The following is a 25,912-nucleotide window of genomic DNA, read 5'->3' as shown; positions in this document are numbered from 1 at the left end:
GCAGTCGCATACTCCCATTTCTCTATAGTAGCTTGTGCTGTGGCCGTAAACTAGCTGTAGCACAAGCTCCCATGGAGAAATGGGAGATTCTGTTAATTCCTTAAGGTGTGGCAGACACCTCAAGGTGCCTGCCTCATGGTGCAGGGATTGACAGGGAGGCTCTGGAGGAATGGGATCCAGTAGGGCCCCCAAAGCCACTTTCCGACAGGCTTTCCATGTCGGAAAGCCCAACATGGAAAGCCTGTCGGTACTCGACATCATAATCCCGACGGTGGAAACGTCGTCCTTAGGGATGACGTTGGGGCATCAGACTGGCCAACGGGCTACTTGACCCCTTCGTAATCCAGCCAGAATGACCGTCCGGTTTCAATTCCGACCGCCTACATTGGTATTAAGCGGTCAGAATTAAAAGCTGAGATGTCAGTCAGAGGCTTTTCGACCGACAGCATAATAGTATAGTATGTAAACACAAGAAATAGTAGTGGACTGGACCCTGAATATTAATGCTACCCACAAATCAATAGCATGCAGAGAGTACTACCAACCAAGAGAGTAGATAGTGAACATAGTGAGGTGAATAAGTTACCAATTTTAATCTTTTTTTCTTCCACGCCTAGAGATTTTAAGATTCAGAAAAATGCCTATCCATTCTGCTTCCATGGGTCAGTTCTGGCTTTTGGATATGCACGTAGACATGCTTTAATACCACCAAAACATGTTGTCTTTCTGTGTGGTTAAGGCTTCTTGACTGTTTTTGAGAGAATGATCTGTTTTTTCATACATTGTCTTTTTCTATTACATTTCCAGATGTCCATGCATGGATTGCCCATCTACCTGCCCAATCCAGGCGTTCTCATCACCTCTGAAAAAGAAGGCTGAACAAAACCTCTCTTGCACGCGGGGCCAAAATAATGATCTAGAGAATAAAACAGAGGTGAGGGGCAAAAAAAGCTGATTGACACGCGCACCTGCTGAAACAGTAAAGAGTGTGAAATACAAACAGTGCCTAAATCTAAGGGAATTCTGCACACTTTCAAATCCATTCATGCACATTTACAAGCAACTCGGAAAAATGCTGCCCTCTATAGTATGAAATTCGGCGGCTTTTTTTGCTGAACACTTTGGCCAGCTTATTTACTTATTCCAAAAGTCTTGCATCATTTTTTGTATCTGGTGTACTCCGTGTTTTTAGCTGCTGCAAAAGACAGCTAATCAGTGTAAGACACAAATTCTCTTCTGAGCTGCAGACTAACCATACCATGACTTGTACCCTGCCACAAGTTTAAAAAATGTAATCGCCTGTAGCTGACAGACCCACTCCATGCGATAACACACAAGGCAACTGGATGTGACAGGTGCTGACAAACCACATTGAATGTCTGCATACTCTGGTTTGCAAATGGTGACATCAGTGTAGGCTTTAGAGATACAGTGCACCAGGGAAGTTGAGGGGTGAAATCCCACTCCCAACCACCAGAATGGCAACCAATCTTCATGGTTGCCTTCAACTTTGACCTCTGTCCCAACCAATGGTCCTACACCCGAATCTGGAATGCAATTGATATGGAAATAGAGCTTTGGTGATCTCAGCAATGTTGATGAGAAATTTAGTAGATGGAAGTTTTTAGTGATACAAGCACCCATGTGCTTGAAGGTATAGACACAAGTCACATGAAATGTGTTAATGGAGAGCCATCCACATTTGATTGATTTGAATTGGCAACCTCAGACTAGGAAGGCTCAAACTCGCACAAAAATCATTAGACACTGTGCCTTCTAGAAGTTACACAAGTATGTACAAAAGTAAGCAGTCCATTTAGCTGTGGATTAAAAAAATGAAATCACACCAAGGGATGTTCAAACTTGCAAGTTAACAAAAACTCTGGGTGGTGTCTGCTCCCTGCATTCTTGAACACAAATGATGGAACCCACTGGGAGTTGGGACATCCTGCCGCTCAACATCACCACCTTTCAGATCAGCCTGAAGAACAGCTCCAACTCAAGCTCCCAGTTCACAGGCGTGGAGCTCCTGCAGTCATTCAAGGCCCTCATCATCCCATGCTATGCCCTGGTGGTGCTGGTCGGCATCTTTGGCAACTACTTGCTCCTCTACGTCATCTGCAAGACCAAGAAGATGCATAACATCACCAACTTCTTCATCGGCAACTTGGCTTTCTCGGACATGCTGATGTGTGCCACCTGCGTGCCCTTCACCCTGGCTTATGCCTTCAACCCCCGTGGCTGGATCTTCGGCAAGTTCACCTGCTATTTTGTGTTCCTTATGCAACCGGTGACCGTTTATGTTTCAGTATTCATCCTGACTGCCATCGCTGTGGACAGGTAACTACCTTTCAAGAAATATAAGCCTGAAGGTTATTGTTTATGAAGGCAGACGTCACCTGCCTCCAGTCCTGTACAATCACTAGAAATGATGTAATGTCGTAAGTGTTATCTATGCCGCTGGAGATCCTTGGGTGGATGAGGTTAGCTCTCTCATTTAAGACGCTGGCACCTATGCCAATGTTTTCTAGGTAATTCTACTTCCGCCCAAATCCATGGATTCCAGAGTAAATTCCAGAGTTAAAGTCAACCTTCTGGTAAAGCATTCCAATTTTATATTTAGGTTATGTTGTTGGATGTTTATTTGATCAGAGATACAACTTTATTTCTTATGTCCCTGAATTAGAAGTTTCTTAAATTGTAGTTCATAGCATAGGTTATTGCTTGGTTAATGTGTACCAACTATGAAAGGTCATAAACGATTAAAGTTATTGGTTTCTACTTCTTGCTTTTTCTATAACCACTTAACCCCTTCCCCGCTCATGACGGAACCGCTCCGTCATGAGCCACGGTTGCCGTGTGCTCATGACGGAGCGGTTCCGTCATGCCACGACCGTTGGCGGCCGCTCCGCCCACGCGGCGCTGTTTCCCCGCCTGTGCGGGGGGACGACGCAACTGGGCGGAGTCATGACGGAACCGCTCCGTCATGAGCACAGCTCAACCGTGGCTCATGACGGAGTGGCTCCGTCATGAGCACAGCGCTACCGCGCTGCCCCCCCGCACCCCCCAGCGCTGCGGCGGAATTCCCGCCGCAGCGAAAGGGTTAATCCCTGACTCCTATTTGCTGCTTGTGATTTCTCTTAATCCCTGGGTTTACCAAATACTTTCCCACAGCTGATGAATCCAGAGAAGAGATGTCAACTTAATGTTTTACAATGAGGGCTGTGATTGTCATCCGAAGATTCCAACAATGAAACTAGTGTAGTGTTTGAGGAAGTCAATTAGTTAATCCAACTGGGATCTAGGGTAGCTTCTTTGTTTTTTTAGTGATGCTTTGCTGGATGGATTTAGGCCCTAAGAAGGAATATTAAACAAAAGCAACGCTTGGCTCAAGTAGTGGCTGCTGTAATTTCATTTCCATCCTGCTAAAGACAAAATGCAGAATGCCCTATACCTGCATCCGGTAAGCTTGCACCCCAGTTAACATTATCAGGGGTCCTGGGGTGAGGGAATAGCAGGTATTCTGACAGGGACGGTGAGATGCCATGTGAACGAGTAAATCCTGCTCTGATTCTCCTGGTAATTCCTACCTCCCCCAGGATTCTCACCTGGACATTTCAGCTGCTTACGCCAGTCAAAATGTCCAGGTGAAAGTAAAAAGACATGCATTTTTCCACAGATCTCATAATTCCAATGGTGCAAGCCCCTGCTGGTACTGACCATTTCAGAATTAAAAGGTGTCTTGTAATTAGGTCTTTAGAGTGCAGAATGTGTTTCAATGAAGAACACAGTGTTTGCTTTTGACTGAAAGAATATAAGTGGCATCTACAACCATGAGAATACAGCTAGAGAGCTTCATGATGTGAGCCTAGAACAAGCGCCTTGTTTCAATAGCAATCTACGAGGATACAGCTAGAGAGCTTCATGATGTGAGCCTAGAACAAGCACCTTGTTTCAATAGCAATCTACGAGGATACAGCTAGAGAGCTTCATGATGTGAGCCTAGAACAAGCGCCTTGTTTCATCAGCAATCTACATTTGTCACCAATTGCTTCAGGTTGGATTCAAAGTAGTTTCAAGTATCACAATACAATCATGTCTGCCTATAATACAGTAAAACAGAGGCCGCGGTGGATAATCAAAATAGTGACATGATCAGGATTTCATTTAAAGTTTTACAGGAGCTGTTCAATAGTCCAACAACGTTCAGCCTGGAGAGTGATGCCTTGTGGTTCGTGTGCTGGTTGAATGCTTCCAAGAAGTTTTATCCGTTTGCTTATTACATGAAAGCTAGAAAGTTGACTGTTTCTTGTGTGCTTGGGAAAAGAGCTGCAGAAAACTGATCATCCTCACACTTCTAGTGTTATTTGTCTCAATGTGCCACAAAGTGGCAAGAAAAGTGCAAAATTGTTTCTCTCTTACTAAACTGACAGTAGAGGTTGATTGGTAAGGCAACTTAATTGTGTTGGATGAACATAAACTAAAAGGAATAAAAGGAGAAGAATGGCAAGAAGCCATTCATGGGAACACATGCATGCAGAGATCCTGTTAAGAGGGAGATGGTAATGGTGGTGGTGGTAATGATAGTAGTTGTATTAATAATGATGGTGGTGATAACAGCCGTGTTGGAGGTGAAGATAATCGTGGTAATGGTAGTGATGGAGTGGTGGCTGTGGCGGTAATGATGGTGTTGGTAATCGTTGTGGTAATAGTAATGCTGATAAAGATAATTGTGTTAATTCCAGTGGTGGTGGTCATAACGGTAGTAATGCTAATTTTATTGGTAATTGTGGTAGTAATGTTGGTAGTGGTGGTGATGGAGCTGGTGATAAAAATAATGGTGGGGATCTGAAAAAGTTATGCTTTGACATTGTATAACCTTTTGCTAAGCCTCACCATGTGTAGTGGCCCTTGGGTGCTCTGGTGGCAAGCTTAAGGAACTGCTCTAGTGTTAGATCATCTTTGGAACCACGGGAAAGGAAGAGGCTACAGGGCTCAGACGTTGGGGCAAAACACAACCCTTTATGCGCTTGACTCGCAGGTAGCAAGCCACAGCCGTCTGAGGCAGATAGTGTGGAGGTGCTAAAGCTCAGGGCTCAACAATTAATCAAGAGAACTAATAAGGTGAATGACTGACCCAGTACTTATCTTTTCAAGAAAGAAAGTACTTTAAACACAAAATGGCACTCCTTACTATACAATACTATAATCAAAACCAGACAGTGTCACTGTGCACCATGTTGGCAGGTGCACTACCAGGGCTTAATTTTTGCCGGTGGTTTCTGGTGCTCAGCACCAGCACTTAATTGTCACCACCAGCTCTTGTGACAGTCCACCACATGGTGCCGCTGTCTTTTTAATTTTGAGATTAGCACAACAACCATGTTTATTAAGTCAATATACACTGAAAATGAATGATTCCAGCCTCTCACGTATCATATATCTTTGTGTGGCCTGAAATACTCTGAATTGGCACGCTTGCAGGAGTGTGATAGGTGTTATGTTGGTACTGCCATTGGCAGTGCTGGCAGAGTATGGGTGGTGCAGGCTGAAGTGGCCTTCCGAGAAGGGCCTGGGCACTTAACATTTTACAAAATAAGCACTGTGCTCCACCCACCTTGCTAGCTCTCTGTCCCCACTCTCCCCAGTTTCTTTCCTTGTTCTGAGTTCCATTTCTATCTTTAGCAATAAAGAATAGCAATGTCAATCTAGTACATGTGCATTTCAATTACCCCAATGAACATGTGCACTTAGTTTCAAGTATCTTACCCTCTAATGGATGAATCCTCTCAGGGTCGCTTTCAGGCCACCTTGTTCATAAAAAGCTGGGCCCGCTCACTCAAAGCAGTGATGTATCAGCAATACGTTTTTAAGTTCCTCTGAGCAGGGTGCAGGTTCCTGGACGCGCTTGGTGATGCAGCAAGCCAGCATTTTCCTTACTTTCGCCTGATCACAACACTTCCTGGATGCTGCTGTTGAAACCGGGCTGGTGGTAAGTGCCATCCTTTGGTGTCCTCATTGTCAGCATTTGCAGTTGGAACAGACTGGTCAACAGGTGCCCCATGACATGGCCTTTGACACTCGGGTAGGTGTAGCTCTGCATGGTCTCATCAGGAATGTGAACGATGCAGCCCCAGACACGCTAATAATTTCAATAGGTGCAGCCATGCACAGGCCGGTCATAAATTCAGCAGATGTTGCCCTACATGGGCAGATAAGGTATTTAGTAGATGTAGTCCCACACTAGTCGGTCACAGATGCAGTAGATGCAATTTCCCCAGGAATCTGGTAGATGGACCCCTGCATTGGCCAAACAGAACACCCTATCATAGCTCCCACTGAGCCTTAGCGATCCCATCATCAGAGTTGCTGTTCCTGCTTGAAACTTTAAGGAGATGTTTGGGGGAGAGGCATGCAGATTGATTCCCACAGATCTTGCTCCAGCAGTCTGCTTCTTCCAAGCTCTCCACAGCCACCAGGAACACGTAGTATCTTGCTTCCTTCTCTCTCAGTGGGCATTCGGGCACCTAGGTTCTTTAGTACAGGTACACAGCTTCTCCTAAAGGAGATCTCGACTTCATGTGATGTCCCCCTCACCTCTCGGAGACTGACTGCCAGGCAGATATCAGTCCTGGTTGCACAGCACCCCTTGAGAACTCTGCAAAGCACTCCCTTCTTTTGTCATAGAGGATTTGTAACTCAAATCAAGAGTAGGGTTAAGGGTCACACCTTTAGACACAAATGGCACACAGCAGATGCAGATCCACTGTCTTAAACTGTAGAACGTGTTTGGGTGTTCTTCTTTCAAGTATTCTTTTTATGTTGATCTCCAGACAGTCTTTGTTTAGACTTTGTGATGCTTCTCACAGCATGGTTATCTTGTTCCTTAAGCACCCACAACATAGTCACTAAGATGTGATGTTTCAGCACAACTGAAGGTGTATTCAGGGAAAGGGAATAGGGCAAGCCTCAGCTAAAGAATTCATCAACTTTCATAACCAGGAAAGCAGGTCAATCTCTCACTCTATCATCCATGAACTGGCCTCATTTAATATCTAAAGTAGCCATGTGTCCTCTCCCCTTGCTGCTGTGTGTATTTCTCCATCCCACAGCTACAGTAAATTCAGCATACACTTTCACTGTCTGGGAGCACATCTGTCACCCTCCGTCTAGTTGAAGGCCAGACCAGGACCATCCAAAACGAATCCCCATAGCCTCCTTTACACTGACGAGTTCACACACATGATGTATATACAACACAGGCCACACACAACCACACGCTTAAAACACACTTGAGATGTAAATGCAAGGGACTGTATAAGGGCACAGAAGCAGAACTTTACATGAGTGGGCTAGCAGGTCTCTACTTTAGTGACCAAGATAAATAAAAGGTCACACTATGGATCTTTAAAACATGGCATGATGCCACCACCACCCCCTTCTGGTAAACTGTGACAGGGACTTTTTACAGATGCTAGATTAGTGTGATGCTTGGCCAAAATAAAAGGCTAGGATACCAGATACACGCAGTCAGGTACTCCCATCATAACATCTGCCGCTCATGGTTTCATCACCTGAAGAAACTGCCGGATACCATATGCTTTTTTGTGATCAAAGAGAGAGTGGCTAAGGAGTGGGAAACGTGGAGAGGTCAAAAGACTAGTGAGTGAGTGGTGATAGAAAGATGGGTTGATGAAAGCTGTCTCTATTAAAAGAAAAGGAGAAGCATAAAGAGAGAATAAGTAGGAGATCCCAACAGTAGAAGACCTTCTAGTGGTGAGCAGTAACAGGACCACAGGCTACAAACTCTGCTCTGTTCACAAACACCTAGCAGAAACAGGATTCAGCAGCATCATGGGAGCCGCTGGACATGCATGTTGAAATTTTAACCCTTTAGCTGCTGAGGCTTTTCCACCCCCAGCGTTGAGCCCTTTTTTTGCCTTTTGGGGCAGTTTACGCTTGAGCCTTTATTAGCCTTAGTCTTTATTAGCTCCCTGGCCTCCCTGAACCTCTATTAGCCCTGGGGATCCCATCCCCTGGGGCCAGTTCACTTATGGTCCAAGGAGCCCACCCCCGGAACACAGTGTTTTTCCTGCCCGCATCTGGCAGGAGCATTTTTTAATCTCCTGTCAAACTGGAGCAACCACAATGTCTTCTCTGAGCTGAGGCGGCAGAGAAAGAGAGCAATGCTGGCTCCTGCAGCATGTGGGGAGCCAGCTGGATCTCTGCGAGCCTGGGGCTCCCTATGTGGTCCTTGTTGTTTTTTTGTAATGCATGACGTTACAACGTATACATTTACAACGCATGCCTTTACAACACCGTTTTTACATCGCAACATCCATTACAACATATGATTTTACATCGCATGCCATCACAACGCATTTTTAGAAACTACATTTACAACGCATTCCATTACATCGCATTATAGCATTACAACGCATACCATCACAACGCCACCATTACATTACATTACATATAAGGTAAGTGTTGGCTAGTGTAGGGATAAAAACTACTATTCCCACTCCAGTGAGTGCAACAGTAGGGTAAGTGTTAGATAGAGTAGGGGTAAAAACTATGCGTTGTAGTGACATGCATTGTTGTGACATGCGTTGTAGTGACATGCGTTGTAGTGACATGCGTTGTAGTGACATGCAATGTAATGGCTGCGTTGTAATGTCATGCGATATAAAGGATGTTGCGTTGCAATGACTGAGTTGTAAAGGTAGTGCGATGTAATGACTGGGTTGTAAAGGATGTTTCTCTGTTTTTGGGTGCACTGGCTGGGCAATGGGGTTCCCACTTTCAAATGATGGAATTCCCGGGGATGGGGTCCCCAGGGCCAGAGAAGGTCAGGGGGAGGTGAGGTCCTCCTCCAATTTTAAAAGAAATGCAGCCCTCGGGGATGGCCTCTCATAGTCTATTACAGACTGGGAGGGGGGTTACACTGCCCCATAAGTGTATTGGGCCCTGGGAGATGGGGTTCCTAAGGAAAAACATGCTCAAGGATGTGGGCCATGTGGCCCCTCTCTTTAAAAGAAAAAAGGCTGAATTCAGGGGATGGGGTCCTCAGAGCAAAATATGTATGGGGAGGGAGGTTCCATGGTCCACCCCCTCCCCTTTAAACAAACACAGCCCGGTGGATGGGGTCCCGGGGCCTGAGAAGGCTCAGGGAGGGTGGCTGTGAGCTCCCTCCCCTTTTTATTTATATTTGGCTCCAGGGAATGGGAACCCCATGGCATAATGAGTCTCTGGGAAGGGGACCACGTGGCCCCCTTCCCCTTTTTATTGGATTTGGCCCTTGGGAATATGGTCCTCAGGCCCTATTAAGGCTCGGGTAGTGGGGTCACTCAGGCCCCCTCCCCTTTATATTGAAACTGGCCCTGGGGTATGGGGTCACCGAGACCAATTAAGAGTTGAGACGGGGCCTGCACACCCTCCTTTCCTTAATATATATGATTTGGCCCCAGGGGATTGGGTCTCCTGGGCGCGGAGGCCACTGCGCATGCCAAAGGCTGTGTACAGTGTGGCATTGGCAGTCTGCTGGGGATTTAGCCTCAGGGCTTGGTGGCAGACCAAGCCATGGACAATCCCCCTGCTGTGCATGGCTAAAATCTGTGCACAGCTGGGTTTGTCTGCCTATGAGGAGTTGGAAGCAGGGCCTGCCTGCAAGACAGGCCATGCGACAAACCCCACGCCATGCACGACCGAAGGCCGTGTGGTTTGTGGTGTTGACTGCCTCCGGTGGCTGCCTGCAGGGAGTTGGACACCGGCCTGGCTGCAAGCTAGGCTCTGTGGTCAACCCCACACCACATGCGGCGAAAGGCCGTGCACAGCATGGGGTTGACTTCCTGCAGGGGGTAGGCTGCCTCTGGGTGAGCTGACCACAGGGCTTGGCTGCAGGCCAAGTTCTATTGCCAAATCCCTGCTGTGCACGGCCGAAGGCCATGCTCAGCATGGGTTTGGCTGCCTGTGGGGGGGTTTGCTGCATTGGTTTTACGTATGGTAATAAAATAGTACTTTTCATGAAAAATAAAACTAGAAATTCACTGAAAAAAAAGGTTATAATTAAATGAATGTGAGTAACCACATCAATGTTTGAACTAAAAAAAACACAGAAAGCGGGCTATAACTTGCATGCCCGCAATGCACTTCTTACAACTTAGCATATTACATTATTTGACATGTTCTATGACATCATTCATGACCTCATCTAAGCTTCTTTTGTACACATTACTGATTACTCTATAAACTAGTATTGTATTAGAAGCCTGAAAGTAAGTACAAATACCTCAGAATAACATGAAGTATCATTAATACCATCACAGATACGTCTCCCTTAGGTGTAGCAAGCATGTGCTGTGGTCCACATTGACCCTATAACATACACTTCACGAGTAGCCTAGTCCACCTTAACAATTAACCACAGATATATGGAAAATCCTTATTTCACAGTGCGTAAAAAATGTATACGACTGTTCAGATAAAGTCAAGTTCCTCAAGATACTCAGTGACTGTTCCAAAATGAATGCCCTACTACGGACAGCTTTCATCTGTACCAAACCCCTCAGTCACTGAACCTACATTGAGAAATGCAGTTGATATGAGTAAAAAATAAGTGGGTACTGTAAACTGTATTTAGTCCACGGGGAGAGTTTACACTACAGAGAATTAAAAATATCTACTAAGAACTGTATGAATGAATAAAGATTTAAAGAGCGCACAGCAACCTCTACTGAGGTGTCCCGGCGCTAGCGGAGAACTCGCACGAGTGATAAGCCGGGAGTTTTGTCTGCTTCAAGGGCCGAGTTTTAAATGCTAATGCTCGCCGAAATTCCATTTCTGATTTCAACAGGCGCAAGTGAAGCAGGAGGGAGTCCCAGTGTTTTGTGGATCGTACCACGAAAGATCTGCTGCCCAGTCAGGCTTTACGGAAGCGTGGAACTTTTAGGAGTCTCAGATAGTTGGATCTCAAGACCCTATTTTGATGGTAAAGGTGCAGCCTCTTCCGGAGGAATGAAGGTCCCAAGTCTCTAGTGGCTCTAAAAGCAAGGATCAGTGACTTGACCTCTATCCTCCTTAACTGTGTACACTCTATGCACCATTTGTCAAAGACACTGTTCACTTAAAATAACCAAAGTCTGCAGGTGCTAGAGATTCTGAAGCAAAAGAAGCACATGTGCATAGGTTAGTACCTGGTGCACACAGTCTTCTATGTTATGTAGTAACTGTCATGCTAAGACGATTCTGCCAAACTATTCAAGGATTCTTACCATACTTAGTATCTGATGCATCAAATCTTTGCCATGTTCGAAACTTTTCTGCAGGACCAAAAAACTTGTGTGGAACATACTGGACACAAATCGTCAACTGTCATCTACACACAGAGTTAATCTTCAGTTCATAGATTTATAACATGATCAGTACCTTTACACACCTATAATGCATTAGAAGCACATGAATTTTGTAAATACATCCATTAACTGGACACAGGCTTTATAGAATTAGGTAGAAAAGTAATATGGTAGTTCCCCACCACTATGTAAACTATAAAGCAAACTAGCACACTCATTGGATAATGTCTTCAATTATGTTAGCGGTGATGTCATCAATGATGTCATTTAATATGTCAGTGATGTCATAGAACATGTCATAAGTGATGTAATATATGAGTTAAAAGTAATGTATTGCGGGGCACAAGTTATAGTTAGCTTTGCTAACTATAACTGGTGAATTTCTGTGTTTTGTTTAGTTCAGAATGTGAATGTGCTCACTGACATATTCACTTAACTGTACTGAACGAGTTTTTCTTGGCTTTTAGGACTTTGTACACTTTACCACTGCTAACCAGTGCTGAAGTGCTTGTACTCTCTCCTTAAAGCACAGTAGAATTGGCTCATACCTAATTCTAATATTTTAAGTCCCTATGAAAGTGGGACTACCTGTGCCCAGGGCTTATAACTTAAATGTTACTTGTGGGACTACAGCACTAATTGTGCCATGCACTTAAGTAGCACTTTAAACATGTCTCAAGCCTGTCATTGCAGCCTGTTTGTGCAGTTTTAAACTGCTATTTCTTCCTAGCAAAATAAACCATTTGCCCGGCTCAAACCTTCCTTTTTAATACGTATAAGTCACCCCTAGCGAAGGCCCTGGGCAGCCCAGATGGCAGGCTGCAGTGTTCTTAAAAAGTAGGGCATGAACTCTTATATTTCACATGTCATGGGAGTCATAAAACCTTACATTTGTTTATCAATACTGCAAGGCCTACCTCTCCATTAGGATAACATTGGAGTTACATTATTACATTTAATAAGCAGTCATTTCCTAATGGGAGCAGGTCATCAGTTCATATTTGTATCTTTGAACTTGTAATGAAAAATCCTACCTTATGGTAAGGTAGGATTTCAAATTACAATTTTGAAAATGCCACTTTTGGAAATTTGGCATTTTCTTGCCTTAGCCATTTGGTGCCTGCAGCCTTTCTCTGGGTCACATGACTCGGTGTAGTTGACAGTTGGATTTTGTGTATTCACCCTGGACAGACGCTGACAATAGGGAGCTTAGGTGTGTATGGATGGGACATAACTAGGAGGGTGGGAGGGGAGCAGCTGGGCATAGCCACACTTACACTCGGCTGTGTCTTGCCTCCACGCAAAAGGCGGCATACCCCCATAGTTAGTCTGGAGGCAGGGCAAGGAAGGCAAGGCACGTGTGCACTTCAAAGGCATGCCATTAGAAGTTTCTCCCCACTTCAAAGGCACAACTGTGTATGAATATTGAACCTCAGACACAAACTCTTCAGCACACTTCTGGACATGTGCATATTCTGCCAGGAAGAAGGCCTGCTGTGTTGCAGAAAGGACTGCCACTGCTGAACTGCTGCTCTGAAGGACTGCTGCCCACTGTACTGACCTGCTGCGTGCTGCTCTCTTGCCTGGCTTAGAAGGACAGAGCCTGCAACTCTATATCCAGGACCCCAGAGTAACACCAAGGGCTAGTGGTCTGGCCTTCTGATCAGAAGCCTTAGGGAAATAACAGACTTCCAAACAACCTTGAACCAAGGACCTGGACTCTGCCATCCGTGAAGCCTGCCCTTCCAAGTAGTGCCACACCAGTCCTGGACTTTTGGAAGTGGGCTTGAAGGCGCTCTGCCAATCTTGGTTCAGATGGTCCACAAAGCCCCGCCAAGGCCCACCGCACAGCTTCATTGGAACTGACGCCGGACTACACAATCTTGCAAAGTAAGGCCTCACAGACTGTGTACCATGTTTTAAGGCATGTTTTAAGGCATTGTGCTCAGTGGACCAAAGTGGGTACCTATAGCCGGCCCGCTCTTTATGGTGTTCGGCCTGACCTTGTGACTTTGTTCCGGTTCATCGCGATCAGATTACCACACTTTTCAATTTGTGCTTTTTGGTGCTATTTTCACTGAAACCTTTACAATTGCATATCTCCAATTCTACTGATTGGATTTTTGGCATTTTGGTCTTGTTGTTTTTTTATAAATAACTCTATTGTTTTTACTTGATGTGGGATTTCTTTTGTGTGGTTATTTCAGTTTATTACTGTGTTAAGTGTTGCACAAATACTTTACAAATTGCCTCTAAGTTAAGTCTGACTGCTCTGTGCCAAGCTACTAGAGAGTTGCACACTGATTAATTTACAGTTTAAAAAACAAGGAAGTTTATTGATATAATATAAAACATCACAATAAAATACAGAAATAGGAAACAGAATCCTAACTGTATAATCTGTTAAGGTGATATGGGAAGGGAGGGAAGAGGATAGGAAATGACATTCATGTAATATCATTATTACCATAACCACTTACATAATTATTAATATATACTAAATTGCATAGTGAGAGAAAAACGGATAAAAGGGAAATAGTATTATTATATAGATAACTAAAGAGAAATTATGGGGGTTTAGGTACTTCTTCATCTCTGGGATTATGGATTTGTGCTGTATTTGCAGATATATCTAGAAAGAGTAATCGGTGACCATAGGTATGTACGTTTTATTGCAAGGTAAATGGGGTGGCTGTATGCTCTATCTAGCCTGTGGTTATAGCAAACCCCATACCACCAGTCTTGATGTGAAATATTGGTGGTATTCTTCCATGCCCTGATAATCTGTTGGAAAGCAACTGCAAGGAGTAGGTCTATAAAATGACAATTATTTTAGTGCGATTCCCATGCAGAAGATACACTACCCAAAATATATTAACAAAAGTGAAGGAGATTTGTGTGGGAAAAATATTATTAATTTGTTTCCAAAAGTTATGAACAAGGGGACATGTAAGTAACATGTGTTGTAAATCTGCTGGGGATGCATTACAGGCCCAACGTGAGGGGGAGAGAGAGTAGGATTTATTTTATGTAGTGAGAGAGGAATCCGTAAGAGTATGTTGTAGATATAAAATAAAGTTTGAGTAGTGTTCGCAGCCCTGGAAGACTTCCTAATTTTAATCCAGACCTATTCCAAATGGGAATAGAGAGGGGCAGTGAGGTATTCTTAGTATTAGTGTGTTCTTAGTAAGCCTAGAATATAGAACTTAGAATATGGTAAGGTTGCCATACAGATGCTAGCGGCATAGGTAATTCAAGGCCTCTATTCAATGACACTCCGCATACGCGTCTTGCCTGACCTTAAAGGCCTGTGCCTGACGCCTTTGGCCTAGTTACTACCACGCACAAGGAAAAGGCCTGAAACCATTATGATGTAATCACGTTCCAGGAAGAGTTCACTCACCATTATGGTGTAATTATATTCCTGGAAGAGTTGTCTCACATGCATTGCCTGATCTGTGGGGCTTTTGCCTGACGCTTTGGGCCTACATAATTATTCTCGCTACCTTTTGTTAGAGATGAGTGTAACCTCATTGCGCAACAAAATTTACATTGACAAGGAAACTCCGCATTATAACAATAGTGATTGTGGATATATATATTTATTCATGTATTTTGAGAAATTCATCAACACAATATAAAATTTATCTAAATTACAGAATTTTGTATTTAAGATATAGAAGACCACAAGATTATTTACAAAATATATAATCTTTAAATCCTTCGCATCCAATATGCAAAACGTCACAACTCCTCCATTTTTCTTGACGTCACCAGAAGATCCTCCAATTCCATGGCAGAAGTGGAAGAAGGTTTTCAGTCACTATGCTAGAGTTTGTGGCACTTCCTTAAGTGCAGAAAGGAAATCTTCCTTACTCATGCATTGTCTAGGTTCGGAAGGAAAGGAGGTTTTTGAACATCTTCCAGAACTGTCAGATCAAGAAAGTAATTCTTTAAATGAATATGAGATCTGTATAAAGAAATTAGATCTTCACTATCTTCCTAAAATAAGCACTGTACTGGAGAGATACCATTTTGGTAGGCGCATGCAAAGACCAGAAGAATCGGTACAACAATACATTACTGTTCTTCGGAAACTCGCATCTACATGCAATTTCGGTAACACACTGGATGAATGTCTAAGGGATCAATTCATGTTAGGTTGTGTACAAGAAAAAACAAGAGATGCGTTGTGGCAAAAAAACAATCCTTACTTGGATGAAGTCATTGTCATTGCAAAGAGCAATGAACACAGTAAAGCTTGTGTTGACGTTCTAAAAAAAAAAAGACAGGTGAAAAATCAAACTGTACTGAGGTAAAGATCGTAAAACATGATGAGAAAGTAGTCAAATCCAAAACTTCTCAAACATCTGTACCCCAAAAATCGGTCAATGAGAAAAAATTTGAAGGAAAATGTTATAGATGCGGCGACAACGGACATTTGGCTAATTATAAGGATTGTCCGGGTTGGAAAACAATTTGTAAAGTTTGTAGGAAAAGAGGACATCTTTCTAAATGCTGTAAAACCAGCAAACCTAAAAAGAAAATAAGAGAAGTAGAGGTAGATCTATTTGAAGAGGATCTAGATGAAATTGTTGTTTCACAAGTACATGAAAAACACTCCGAGGGGCCGTGTGAAGAAGTTTTAGTAAATGATGCCCCAGTAAAGATGCTATTTGATTCAGGAGCGAAAATTACACTGATTCCAAAGTCCTTTTATGAAAACAAACTCAAAGATAAAGTCACTCTGTATAAACCGGATGTGAGACCCAAAGGGTATGGAGGGACTACCATTGATCTTCTAGGATATTTCGTAGGGACCATAGACTTGAAAGGAAGAATTATTCCTGGGAAGGTTTATGTTTCTATGACAGGAGACTCTCTTATCAGCTGGATACATCAAAAGGAATAAATGTTTTTCTTGATCCAAATGAAAATCCCTCTGTGTGTTTGAAAGAAATTCCTCAGGTATCCTTAGTTAAAAACAAATCAAGTGAATGGATCAAAAAATTCCCTATTCTTTTTGGAAATGATTTAGGTTGTTTAAAAAAATATGTTCATCAAATTGTTCTGAAAAAGGATGCTATTCCGAAAGTAGCAAAAGTCAGAAATGTTCCTTTGCTCGTTGGAGAACAAATGAAAAATGAACTAGACAAACTGATTGTGAAGGGAATCATACAGGAGGTAGAAGCAACTGAATGGGTTTCTCCGGTGGTGATGGCCCGCAAGGCCAATGGAGAGGCCCGTCTCTGCATTGATCTAAGAGAACTAAACAAAGCTGTTGTTGTCGATCACTATCCCTTACCCAATATTCGTGAAATGCTGTGTTCTCTCAATGAAGCTAAGCATTTTACTTCGCTGGACCTAACGTTTGCATATCACCAAGTCAAACTCCATAAACTTTCTCAAGATCTTACAGCGTTTGTCACACCCTTTGGCACATTCAATTTTGTAAGGATGCCCTTTGGATTGATATCTGCAGCTTCTGTGTTCCAAAGGGTGATGGAAAGTGTTTTGCATAATGTCAAAGGTGTAAAAATATATCAAGATGACATATTAATATATGGTAAAGATGTCTTGGAACATGATACTAGGGTAACAGATGTTTTACAGAAATTGCAATCAGCTGGTTTAACACTTCGTGGAGACAAATGTAACTTTAATGTAAAGGAAATAGAATATCTAGGACATTTGGTCTCACAAGATGGTATCAAACCAAAACCTTCTCTAGTGAACTCCATCTTAAATCTAAGATCCCCTTCTAACAAAGACGAGCTGGTAAAATTCTTTGGCATGGCTGAATTTTACCATAAATTTGTACCAAATTTTGCTGAAAAAACTGTTTCACTCCGTACCCTTATGAAGAAAGGTAATGAATTCTTATGGTGTAAAAAATGTGAAGAAGAATTCAGTTGTATAAAAAATGATTTACATAATGCTCATAGTTTAGACCGTTTTGATCCTTCTAAAATGTCGTTTCTCTTAACTGATGCCAGTGCAACCGGCATTGGAGCTGTATTGAAACAAAAGGTAAATGGAAAAGATAACACTATACTTTTCATTTCCAGACCATTAAGAGGGGCAGAATTACAGTACTCTGTAATTGAGAAAGAGGCTTTAGCAGTTTTTTGGGCTATACGGAAATTAAAGAAATTTTTGTGGGGGAAGAAGTTTAAGGTTTTCACAGATCATAAACCCCTTAAGGAAGTTTACTCCAATAAGGGTATAGATTTTGTTTCACACAGAATTAGAAAATGGGTTGTGGCTCTACAAGAGTTTGAGTTTGAAATTTTCCATGTTCCAGGCTCAAACAATATCCTTGCAGACTGCCTTTCGAGATTGGGAGATAAGAACGATGAAGAGGTCAATGATACTGACCTTTTTGGTGGAGAGAGTTTTGATGAAGAAATCAATGTAGGTTTAGTTAGTGAGGGGATGATCACAGAAGATGAATGGAGAGAAAATCTTACTAAAGATTCCATTTTAGAAAAAGTAATTCATATGGTCAACAATGGTTGGTGTCACAAAAATGTGTGTGATGAAAAAGTGAGAGGTTTCTTTCATGTAAAAGATGAAATGGCTGGTTTGGATAACCTTCTCTTACGTGGCAGTAAACTAGTACCTCCTAACCCTTTAAGAGATAAACTGGTGAGTAATGCACACTCTTCACACATGGGAATTGCAAAAACAAAGGAAAGGCTAAGAGAAGCATACTGGTGGCCTGCTATGGACACACATGTAGAAAGGGCAGTACGTGATTGTGTTGATTGTTGCAACTTTGACAAATCATTAAAATGCAGGACTCAACCTATGGTTATTAGGCAGCAGGCTGCTGGACCTTGGTCTGACATCTCCATTGATATCTTAGGACCAATAAAATTAAAATCACAAGATCAATACATTATAGTATGCATTGACTTGTATTCTAGATGGCCAGAATTCAAAATTGTTAATTCTATTGAATCTGGTATTGTAATTAAATTTTTAAGTGAACTATTTGAACATGAAGGGTATCCAAAGACAATCCTGTCAGATAATGGAGTACAATTCATATCTAATAGCATGCAATTGTTCCTAAAAGAGAGGGGAATTACACACAAGAGAGCTGCGCTCTATCATCCACAATGTAATGGTGTTGTGGAGAGGTTCATAAAAGTAATTAAAGAAACAATTCAGCAAGCTCGGTCTTGTGGTGACTCTTGGGAACTTGCAATAAAAAAAAAAGTAAGGGAATATAGGTTTTCACCTCACTCTTCCACAGGTGTCAGTCCCTTTCGTTTGTTTAAAGGGAGAATAGAAAATGTTTCTTTTCTTCCGTGCTGGGTTAGTGACAAAAGATTTTTGGCAGGTAACAACACTGATCCCATACCTGACTGGAAAGAAAAGGAAAAGAAGAAAATGCTTGAACGTAAATCTCACTTTGATGTGAGAAAAGCTGTTAAGAAAATGATTGTACATGTAGGTGATTGGGTAAAGATAAAATCTCCAAGGAAATCTAGTTGTAATTCTAAATTTAGTAAACCTTTTCAAATTATTAAATTATTTGATAACGCCGTTAAAACCAGTGATCACAAAATCTGGAATCTTAGCAGGATTGCTGTTTTGCCTTCCAACATCTGTAAAGAAGGACATATCACAAGTAAATTTGATGAAGAAATTGTGTCTAACTCTGTTTTACCGAAAGATGTTGTTTGTGATAGACCTAAACGTGTAAAAAAGATTCCTCTTCGTCTACATGATTGTGTACCTTAGTTTTTCTGTATCTTTTATTACTTTGTATTCTTTAATGTGTTTATTCGGGGGGAGATGATGAGGTATTCTTAGTATTAGTGTGTTCTTATTAAGCCTAGAATATAGAACTTAGAATATGGTAAGGTTGCCTAGAGATGTTTAGAACACTGAATGATGTGCAGAGGATATTCAAATAGGAGAGAAGCTGTTACTCTTAATGCTGTTGGATGAGGTTTCTTCATTTGCTTGTACCTAATAAAACCCCAATGAACTACTTCTGATCTTCGTGTACTTGATGAAGAGGCTACACCTCCACAGGCAGTTGAAGATTAGTCTCCCATAAGAGTTCTATCTCCGTCTTATCTCGAATAGTTGGAGAAGAAGATAAATGTTTATAAATTTGAGATGCGGACAGAGAGCGGGACAAGACGGAAAGGACAGTAGGAGGGAAAGATGACAAGGTAACAATAGGTGCCAAACGATTGTAGGCTGACTGAATCAATGAAATTAAGGATGCGTATTTAGATGCACATGAGATAGGTAAGGAAAATCTTGCTTGAGCAACTGCGAAGTCTATACAAACATTATCCTGATAAAGTTGATGAACCCGGCGGAGCCCTTTATCATACCAATCTTTCCAAAAAATAATTCTGTTATTAATTTTAAGATGTTTATTGTACCAAATCGAGGAATGCAAAAATTGGTCTTTCGGAACAAGGTGATTTGTAAGCAAAGGTTGGAGAATTCTGCAGCTGTTATTAAAAATGGGAAGAGAAAGTGACAAAGGACGATGCGTAAAGGATAAAAGTTCTTGGAAGGTAAAATGATGAAGAAAATAGTTTTCAATGGTAGTCCATACTGGTAATGATGGATCTTTATTGTCATCTTTAAGTAATGGAGATGATTGTTTAAGAGAGAACGCGGTATGATAGTTTTGAAAATCTGGGAAATTAACACCGCCCAACTGTTTTGGTAGTTTAAGTTTATGTAAATGTTAGACGGACCGGGAGGGTCGGCCGAGGACAAGGGGAGAGGTCTCCGGGGAGAGCCGCCTCCAGCGATCGTACAGACGAGTAACTTCCCCCCCCACAGATGTACACCACACAAAGATAAGGTTTAACGTTCTTTATAAGCAATCTTTAGGTACGATAGAATGGTACAAGGAGGTCAGGACTCAGGGGTCCCCTCGATTCTAGTCTCTTGGTTGGGAAAGGGGGTAGCGGGACAGTCTTGTTACCAATCTGGTAGATGCGATGATATGATGGGTAGCTCACAATCCTCGAGCTCGGTGTTCTAGCTGGACGGGCCGCGGCAGCGCCAGCAGGTCCCGGTGAAGGTGGTCGTTACAACGGTCCGCGGCAGCGCCAGCAGGTCCCAACGAAGGTGGTAGTTACCACGGTCCGCGGCAGCGCCAGCAGGTCCCAATGAAGGTGGTAGTTACAACGGTCCGCGGCAGCGCCAGCAGGTCCCAATGAAGGTGGTAGTTACAACGGTCCGCGGCAGCGCCAGCAGGTCCCAACGAGGATGGAGGATGCAGAAGGCCGCGGCAGCGCCAGCAGGCAGGATGATAGTTCACAAGGCAGGGCTACGGCAGCGCCGGTAGTCCGTCCAGGATGAGTTCTTCTCGGTGTCTCTCGACTCCAGGATACAACTCCTTCCTGCTCTGGAGCTGCCCCAGTTATAGGTCTGGCGCTCTTTGATGCCCGGACCCTCGCACTTGGAGGTCGGGAGGTCCGGGATGAGGGAGTCCAGACACCCAGCAGGGGGGTGGAGCCAGCGCCCGGGGGAGCTGGGGGGCGATCGGCACCTGGCGGGGGAGAGCCATCGACCCTTCTTTCTCCCATTGACCTGCCAAGTGGTCCGTTCACCTCCTGGGTGGATGGTGGTGCCGGGATGTCGGGGCCTGGCCAGGCCCAGGGTTAGGGTCGAGCTGAGGCCACGCGGCCTCGTGGTGCAGTGTCCAAGATGGCAGCAGGGCCGGGTGAGGGAGCCGGTAGTGGTTCGGCCCCATGATACAGAGATGTCCGGGGGCAGGAGTCCCGTCTGGAGACGGGGTGCGGGTTGTTTCTGGGGGTAACACCTGGAGGGCCGGGGCTCGGGACCTGTCATGCGGGGAGGGAGCAAGCCCTTCATGTGGCCTGTCCAACATGCGTCCCCCCCCAGCTGAAGGCGGGGAGAGTCACCCATCCTCTTGGGGACTCTCCTCGTCGAGGCGGAAAAAGCGTGACAGGCCATCTGCGTTGGCGTGGTCTTGGCCCGGTCGATGTTCCACAGTGAAGTCCATCCCCTGCAGGGAGATGGACCAACGCAATAGTTTGGGGTTTTCCCCCCGCATCTGCATTAGCCACTGCAGGGGTCGATGATCTGTTTGCACCCGGAAGTGGGTACCGAAGAGATAGGGCCGGAGCTTTTTGAGGGCCCACACCACTGCGAAGGCCTCCCTCTCGATGGTGCTCCAGCGCTGTTCTCGGGCCAGGAGGCGTCTGCTGATGAAGGCCACCGGTTGGTCAAGTCCCTAGGAGTTCAGCTGGGAGAGGACCGCCCCGATGCCATGGTCGGAGGCATCTGTTTGTACGATGAATTCCCGACTGTAGTCGGGGGCCTGGAGCACAGGGGCAGTGCACATGGCGGCTTTCAGCTTCTCGAAGGCTGCTTGACAGTCTGGGGTCCAGTTGACCTTTTTCGGGTGGTTTTTGGATGTGAGTCCCGTGAGGGGCCCCACAATGCTGCCATAGTCCCTCACAAACCGCCGGTAGTAGCCGGTGAGCCCCAAGAAGGCTCGGACCTCAGTCTGCGTGACTGGAGGCTGCCAGGACTGGATGGCAGCGATTTTGAGTTGCAGAGGGGCCACCAGACCGCTTCCCACCTGGTGTCCGAGATAGGTCACGGACCCCTGACCAATTTGGCACTTGCTGGCCTTGATCGTGAGGCCGGCCCGTTGGAGGGCCTGCAGGACCTCTCGGAGGTGGTGGAGGTGGTCGGACCAGTGGCGGCTGTACACAGCGATATCGTCCACGTAGGCGGCGCTGAACTCCTCGAGCCCTGCCAAGACCTGGTTCACCAGTCGCTGAAAGGTAGCTGGGGCATTCTTCATGCCGAAGGGCATGACTTTGAAGTGGTAGTGGCCATCGGGGGTAGAAAAGGCGGATCGTTCTTGGGCCCGGGGTGTGAGACCGATCTGCCAGTAGCCCGCTGTCAGGTCGAAGATGCTGAGGTAGCGGGCAGCCCCCATGCGGTCGATCAGTTCATCCGCTCGGGGGATGGGATGAGCGTCGGTTCTGGTGACAGCATTCAAGCCCCGATAGTCGACGCAGAATCGGTGCTCAGGAGTGGTGCCGGGGGCAGCAGCTTTGGGGACCAGCACGACCGGGCTGGCCCAGGGGCTGTCCGAGGGCTCGATGACCCCGAGCATTTTTGATACCTCCTCTTGGATGCAGGCCCGTACCCGATCTGGTACGCGGTACGCCCGGTGTCTGATAGGGGGACTGTCCCCAGTGTCCACGTCGTGCAAGCACCAGGGGGTGACCCCTGGGGTGAGGGAAAACAAGGTAGCAAACTGCAGCAGGAGGTCCCGGCAGCCTTGGCGCTGTTCCGGGGTGAGGGCATCGGAGAGCCGGACCCCGTCCACGGAACCATCTTTCTCACGAGTCTTCAGGAGATCAGGGAGAGGCTCGGAGTCTTCTTCCGCTCCATTGTCTGTAGCCATCAGGAGGCTGAGCTCCGAGCGCACAAAGTGGGGTTTGAGTCTGTTGGTGTGGAGGACCCGGAGGGGGTTCCGTGGAGATTCCATATCGATGAGATAGGTGACGGGGCTCTTGCGTTCGACCACTTTGAAGGGCCCCGTCCACTTGTCCTGCAAGGCACATGGTTCGGTGGGGGACATCACCCACACTTGTTGGCCAGGTTCGAATTCGATGGAGGAGGCATTTTGATCGTACCATTTTTTCATGTCCTCCTGACTGGCCTCAAGGTTCGCTTTCGCCATTTCTCTGAATCGCCTGGTCTGATTGCGTAGGGTCAGAAGGTACTTGAAGACGTCTGGAGGGGTCTTTAGGGGGGCCATCTCCCAACCTTCTTTGACCAGGCTGAGGGGCCCTCGCACAGGGTGCCCGTACAGGAGTTTGAAAGGGCTAAAACCGAGGGACTTCTGGGGAACTTCTCGATAGGCGAAGAGGAGGCACGGAAGTAGTACATCCCACTGGCGACGGAGGGGCTCTTCCAATCCCCCAATCATTCCCTTGAGCGTGCGGTTGAACCGCTCGACTAGTCCGTTTCCTTGAGGGTGATAGGGGGTCGTGAACCGGTAGGTGACCCCGCACTGTTGCCAGAGGGACTTCATATACTTCGAAATAAAGTTCGTGCCTCTGTCGCTGACGACTTCTCGGGGGAAGCCCACCCGGGAGAAGATCCCCATTAAGGCCCGGCCGACCACCGGGGCTGTTACAGTTCGTAGGGGCACAGCCTCGGGGTAGCGGGTGGCGTGGTCCACCAGTACCAGGATGAACCGATGTCCTTGTGCTGTACGGGGGTCCAGGGGCCCCACAATGTCTATTCCCACCCTCTCGAACGGGGTGGTGACAACTGGGAAGGGTTGCAGAGGTGCTTTGAGTTTGCGGCCGCTCTTCCCGCTGGCCTGGCACGTGGGGCAGGACCAGCAGTGGTTGAGGACGTCGTTTCTCATCTTCGGCCAGAAAAAGTGGGTCACCAGGCGACTGTAGGTTTTGTCCTGGCCCAGGTGTCCAGCCAGAGGGACATCGTGGGCCAAATTTAACAGGAAGTCTCTAAAACGGAGGGGCACCACCAGCACTCGACTGGCCCCTAACTCTGCGATTCTCTGTTCACTGTACAATAGGTCGTTGTCCCAATAGATCCAATGGGCTCCGGTGGTGTCCCCTGTGCTCTGGGCGAGGGCTTGCTGGCGGAGTCCCTCGAGGGAGGGACAGGTCTTCTGTTCTTGACGGAACTGTTCCTGGGTGGGCCCCCCTTCTTGACGCCACTGAGCCAGGTTGGGAAGGTCCTGGGGCTGAGCGAGCCCTTCGGGGGTTTGCTCTGGGGGGTCGGTATGGTCGGTGTCCTCTACTGGAGCGATCGGGGGAGGAGGTGCTGGCCATTCTGGTTCTTCTGGTCGGGGGATGGCACGGGCGGCCATGGACCGGGTGGTTACGCACGCCCAGTCCGGGAGGCCCAACATCCCCAGGTGCTCTCTTCTTTCTACGGCGGCCCACGGGGAACTCTCAAGATCATTCCCCAGGAGACAGTCCACGGGGGCATCATCTCGGACCGTCACCTTCAACATGCCGGAGACTCCTCCCCATTCGAAGGGGACGCAGGCCATCCGACATAGACTCTCCGAATTGTCGGCTGAACGGACGGGGCAGAGAATGTTCGGCAGGATCTGCTCTGGTTTTACCAGGTGACAGCGGATGGCCGTCACACTGGCCCCCGTGTCACGTAGTGCTTCGGCCCGGCGTCCATTAATGTTCACCCACTGACTATATTTTCTGGTGTTGGCGGGTAGGGGAGCCCGCGGGACCATGTCTCTTCCCCCTAGGCACGCTAGAACCATGGCGGCCGGTTCCCACTCTTGTTGTTCCTGCTCGTATTCTTCCTGTTCTTCGGAGATTTGTTCTCCCCCCAGGGCGGCGGCAGCTACCTGGCGGGGTTTCGGAGTTTGGTTCTGTGGACAGTTCGGGTCATTGGCGTAGTGGCCGACTCGCTGGCATCGGTGACACGTGACATTGGCTCGGAACCCCGGGCGCATCGGGGGGTTGCCCCGGCTGGACGGGGGTGGGGTGCTGGCAGCGGGAGCGGCCGGGACGGTGTCTCTTCCTCGTCCCTGGCCTCCTCCTCGGGGACGGTGCTGACCTTGGTTGTTCCGGTTTTGTTCGTGCGGCCCTCTCCGGCCCACTCGGGTGCTTTCCCACCGGTCAGCTTCGGCGGCGAGTTGCCGTGGGTCAGTCAATTTACTGTCGAGGAGGTGCTGCCTGAGCTCGACGAAACAGTTGTTAGAGAGGTGCTCCCACACCATGAGATTAAAAAGTTGCTCGTAGGTCGTTACGTGGCTCCCCTTGATCCAACCCTCGAAGGCTCGGCTGAAATAGTTGACATATTCCACCCAAGTTGTACCCGGGATCCGGGTGCAGTCTCGGAACCTCTGGCGGTACCTTTCGGGTGTGAGCCCATATCGGGTGAGGAGGGCAGCCTTCATGTGGTCATAGGATGACATCAGATGGTCTGGGAGCTGTAACAGGGCATCGCGGCCTTCATTGACGAACCTCCCCCATAGACCGGCTCCCCAGTCACTTCGATCGATCCGGTGGGAGGTCATGGCGATCTCGTAGGCCTTGAACCACTGTTGTATGTCGTCCTCTCGGACATACTCTCGAACGACATCCTTGGGGATGTGGACTTTCTTTTCTGTCGCTCCCGGGGTGCGCGGTCGCTCGGGCACCTCCAGTTCTTTGTTCTGCTTCCGTAGGTCTATTTCTGCCAGTTTGCGCTCGTGTTCGTACGCTAATCTCTTTTCTTCGAGCTCTCTCTGCCTCGGTTTTTCTTCCCGTTCTTCTCGGAGCCGCAGATGTTCTAGGTTCAGTTTTTGTTCGGCTAATTTTAGTTCACCGTCCATTTTGAGCCGTGCCATTTCTAGCTCATGTAGTCTGCTTTTCTCTCTCTCTCTTGGATCTCTTCCTGCGAGAGACCCGTTCTTCGCTCCTCGGGAGCCGTGGTGTTCCTCTCTGATGCTGCAATGTTTTGGTCCGGGGATCTCGCGGCCCCGGTTTCTGCCCACGACTCAATGGCGTGCTTGAAATTGTCTTTGGTACTCAGGCCAG

General features: G+C 46.3%; 1 protein-coding gene across 3 annotated transcripts in view; it reads left to right on the top strand.

Moving 5' to 3' along the window:
- The window catches only part of LOC146785721 (prolactin-releasing peptide receptor-like), a 655,448-nt gene that overhangs the window by 66,698 nt on the left and 562,838 nt on the right, over positions 1–25,912 (top strand). For all 3 annotated transcript variants that reach the window (XM_085634949.1, XM_085634950.1, XM_085634951.1), the window contains one exon: positions 808–2,340. In XM_085634949.1, the coding sequence (XP_085491075.1) occupies positions 1,919–2,340 (422 nt within the window). In that variant the 5' untranslated portion in view covers positions 808–1,918. The remainder of the gene's footprint in view (positions 1–807; positions 2,341–25,912) is intronic.

The sequence above is a fragment of the Triturus cristatus genome, chromosome 11, assembly GCF_964204655.1.
Source record: "Triturus cristatus chromosome 11, aTriCri1.1, whole genome shotgun sequence".
Classification (NCBI taxonomy): Eukaryota; Metazoa; Chordata; class Amphibia; order Caudata; family Salamandridae; genus Triturus; species Triturus cristatus.
Note: the sequence above shows the minus strand (reverse complement) of the source record. Positions and strands in the feature narration are given on the sequence as shown.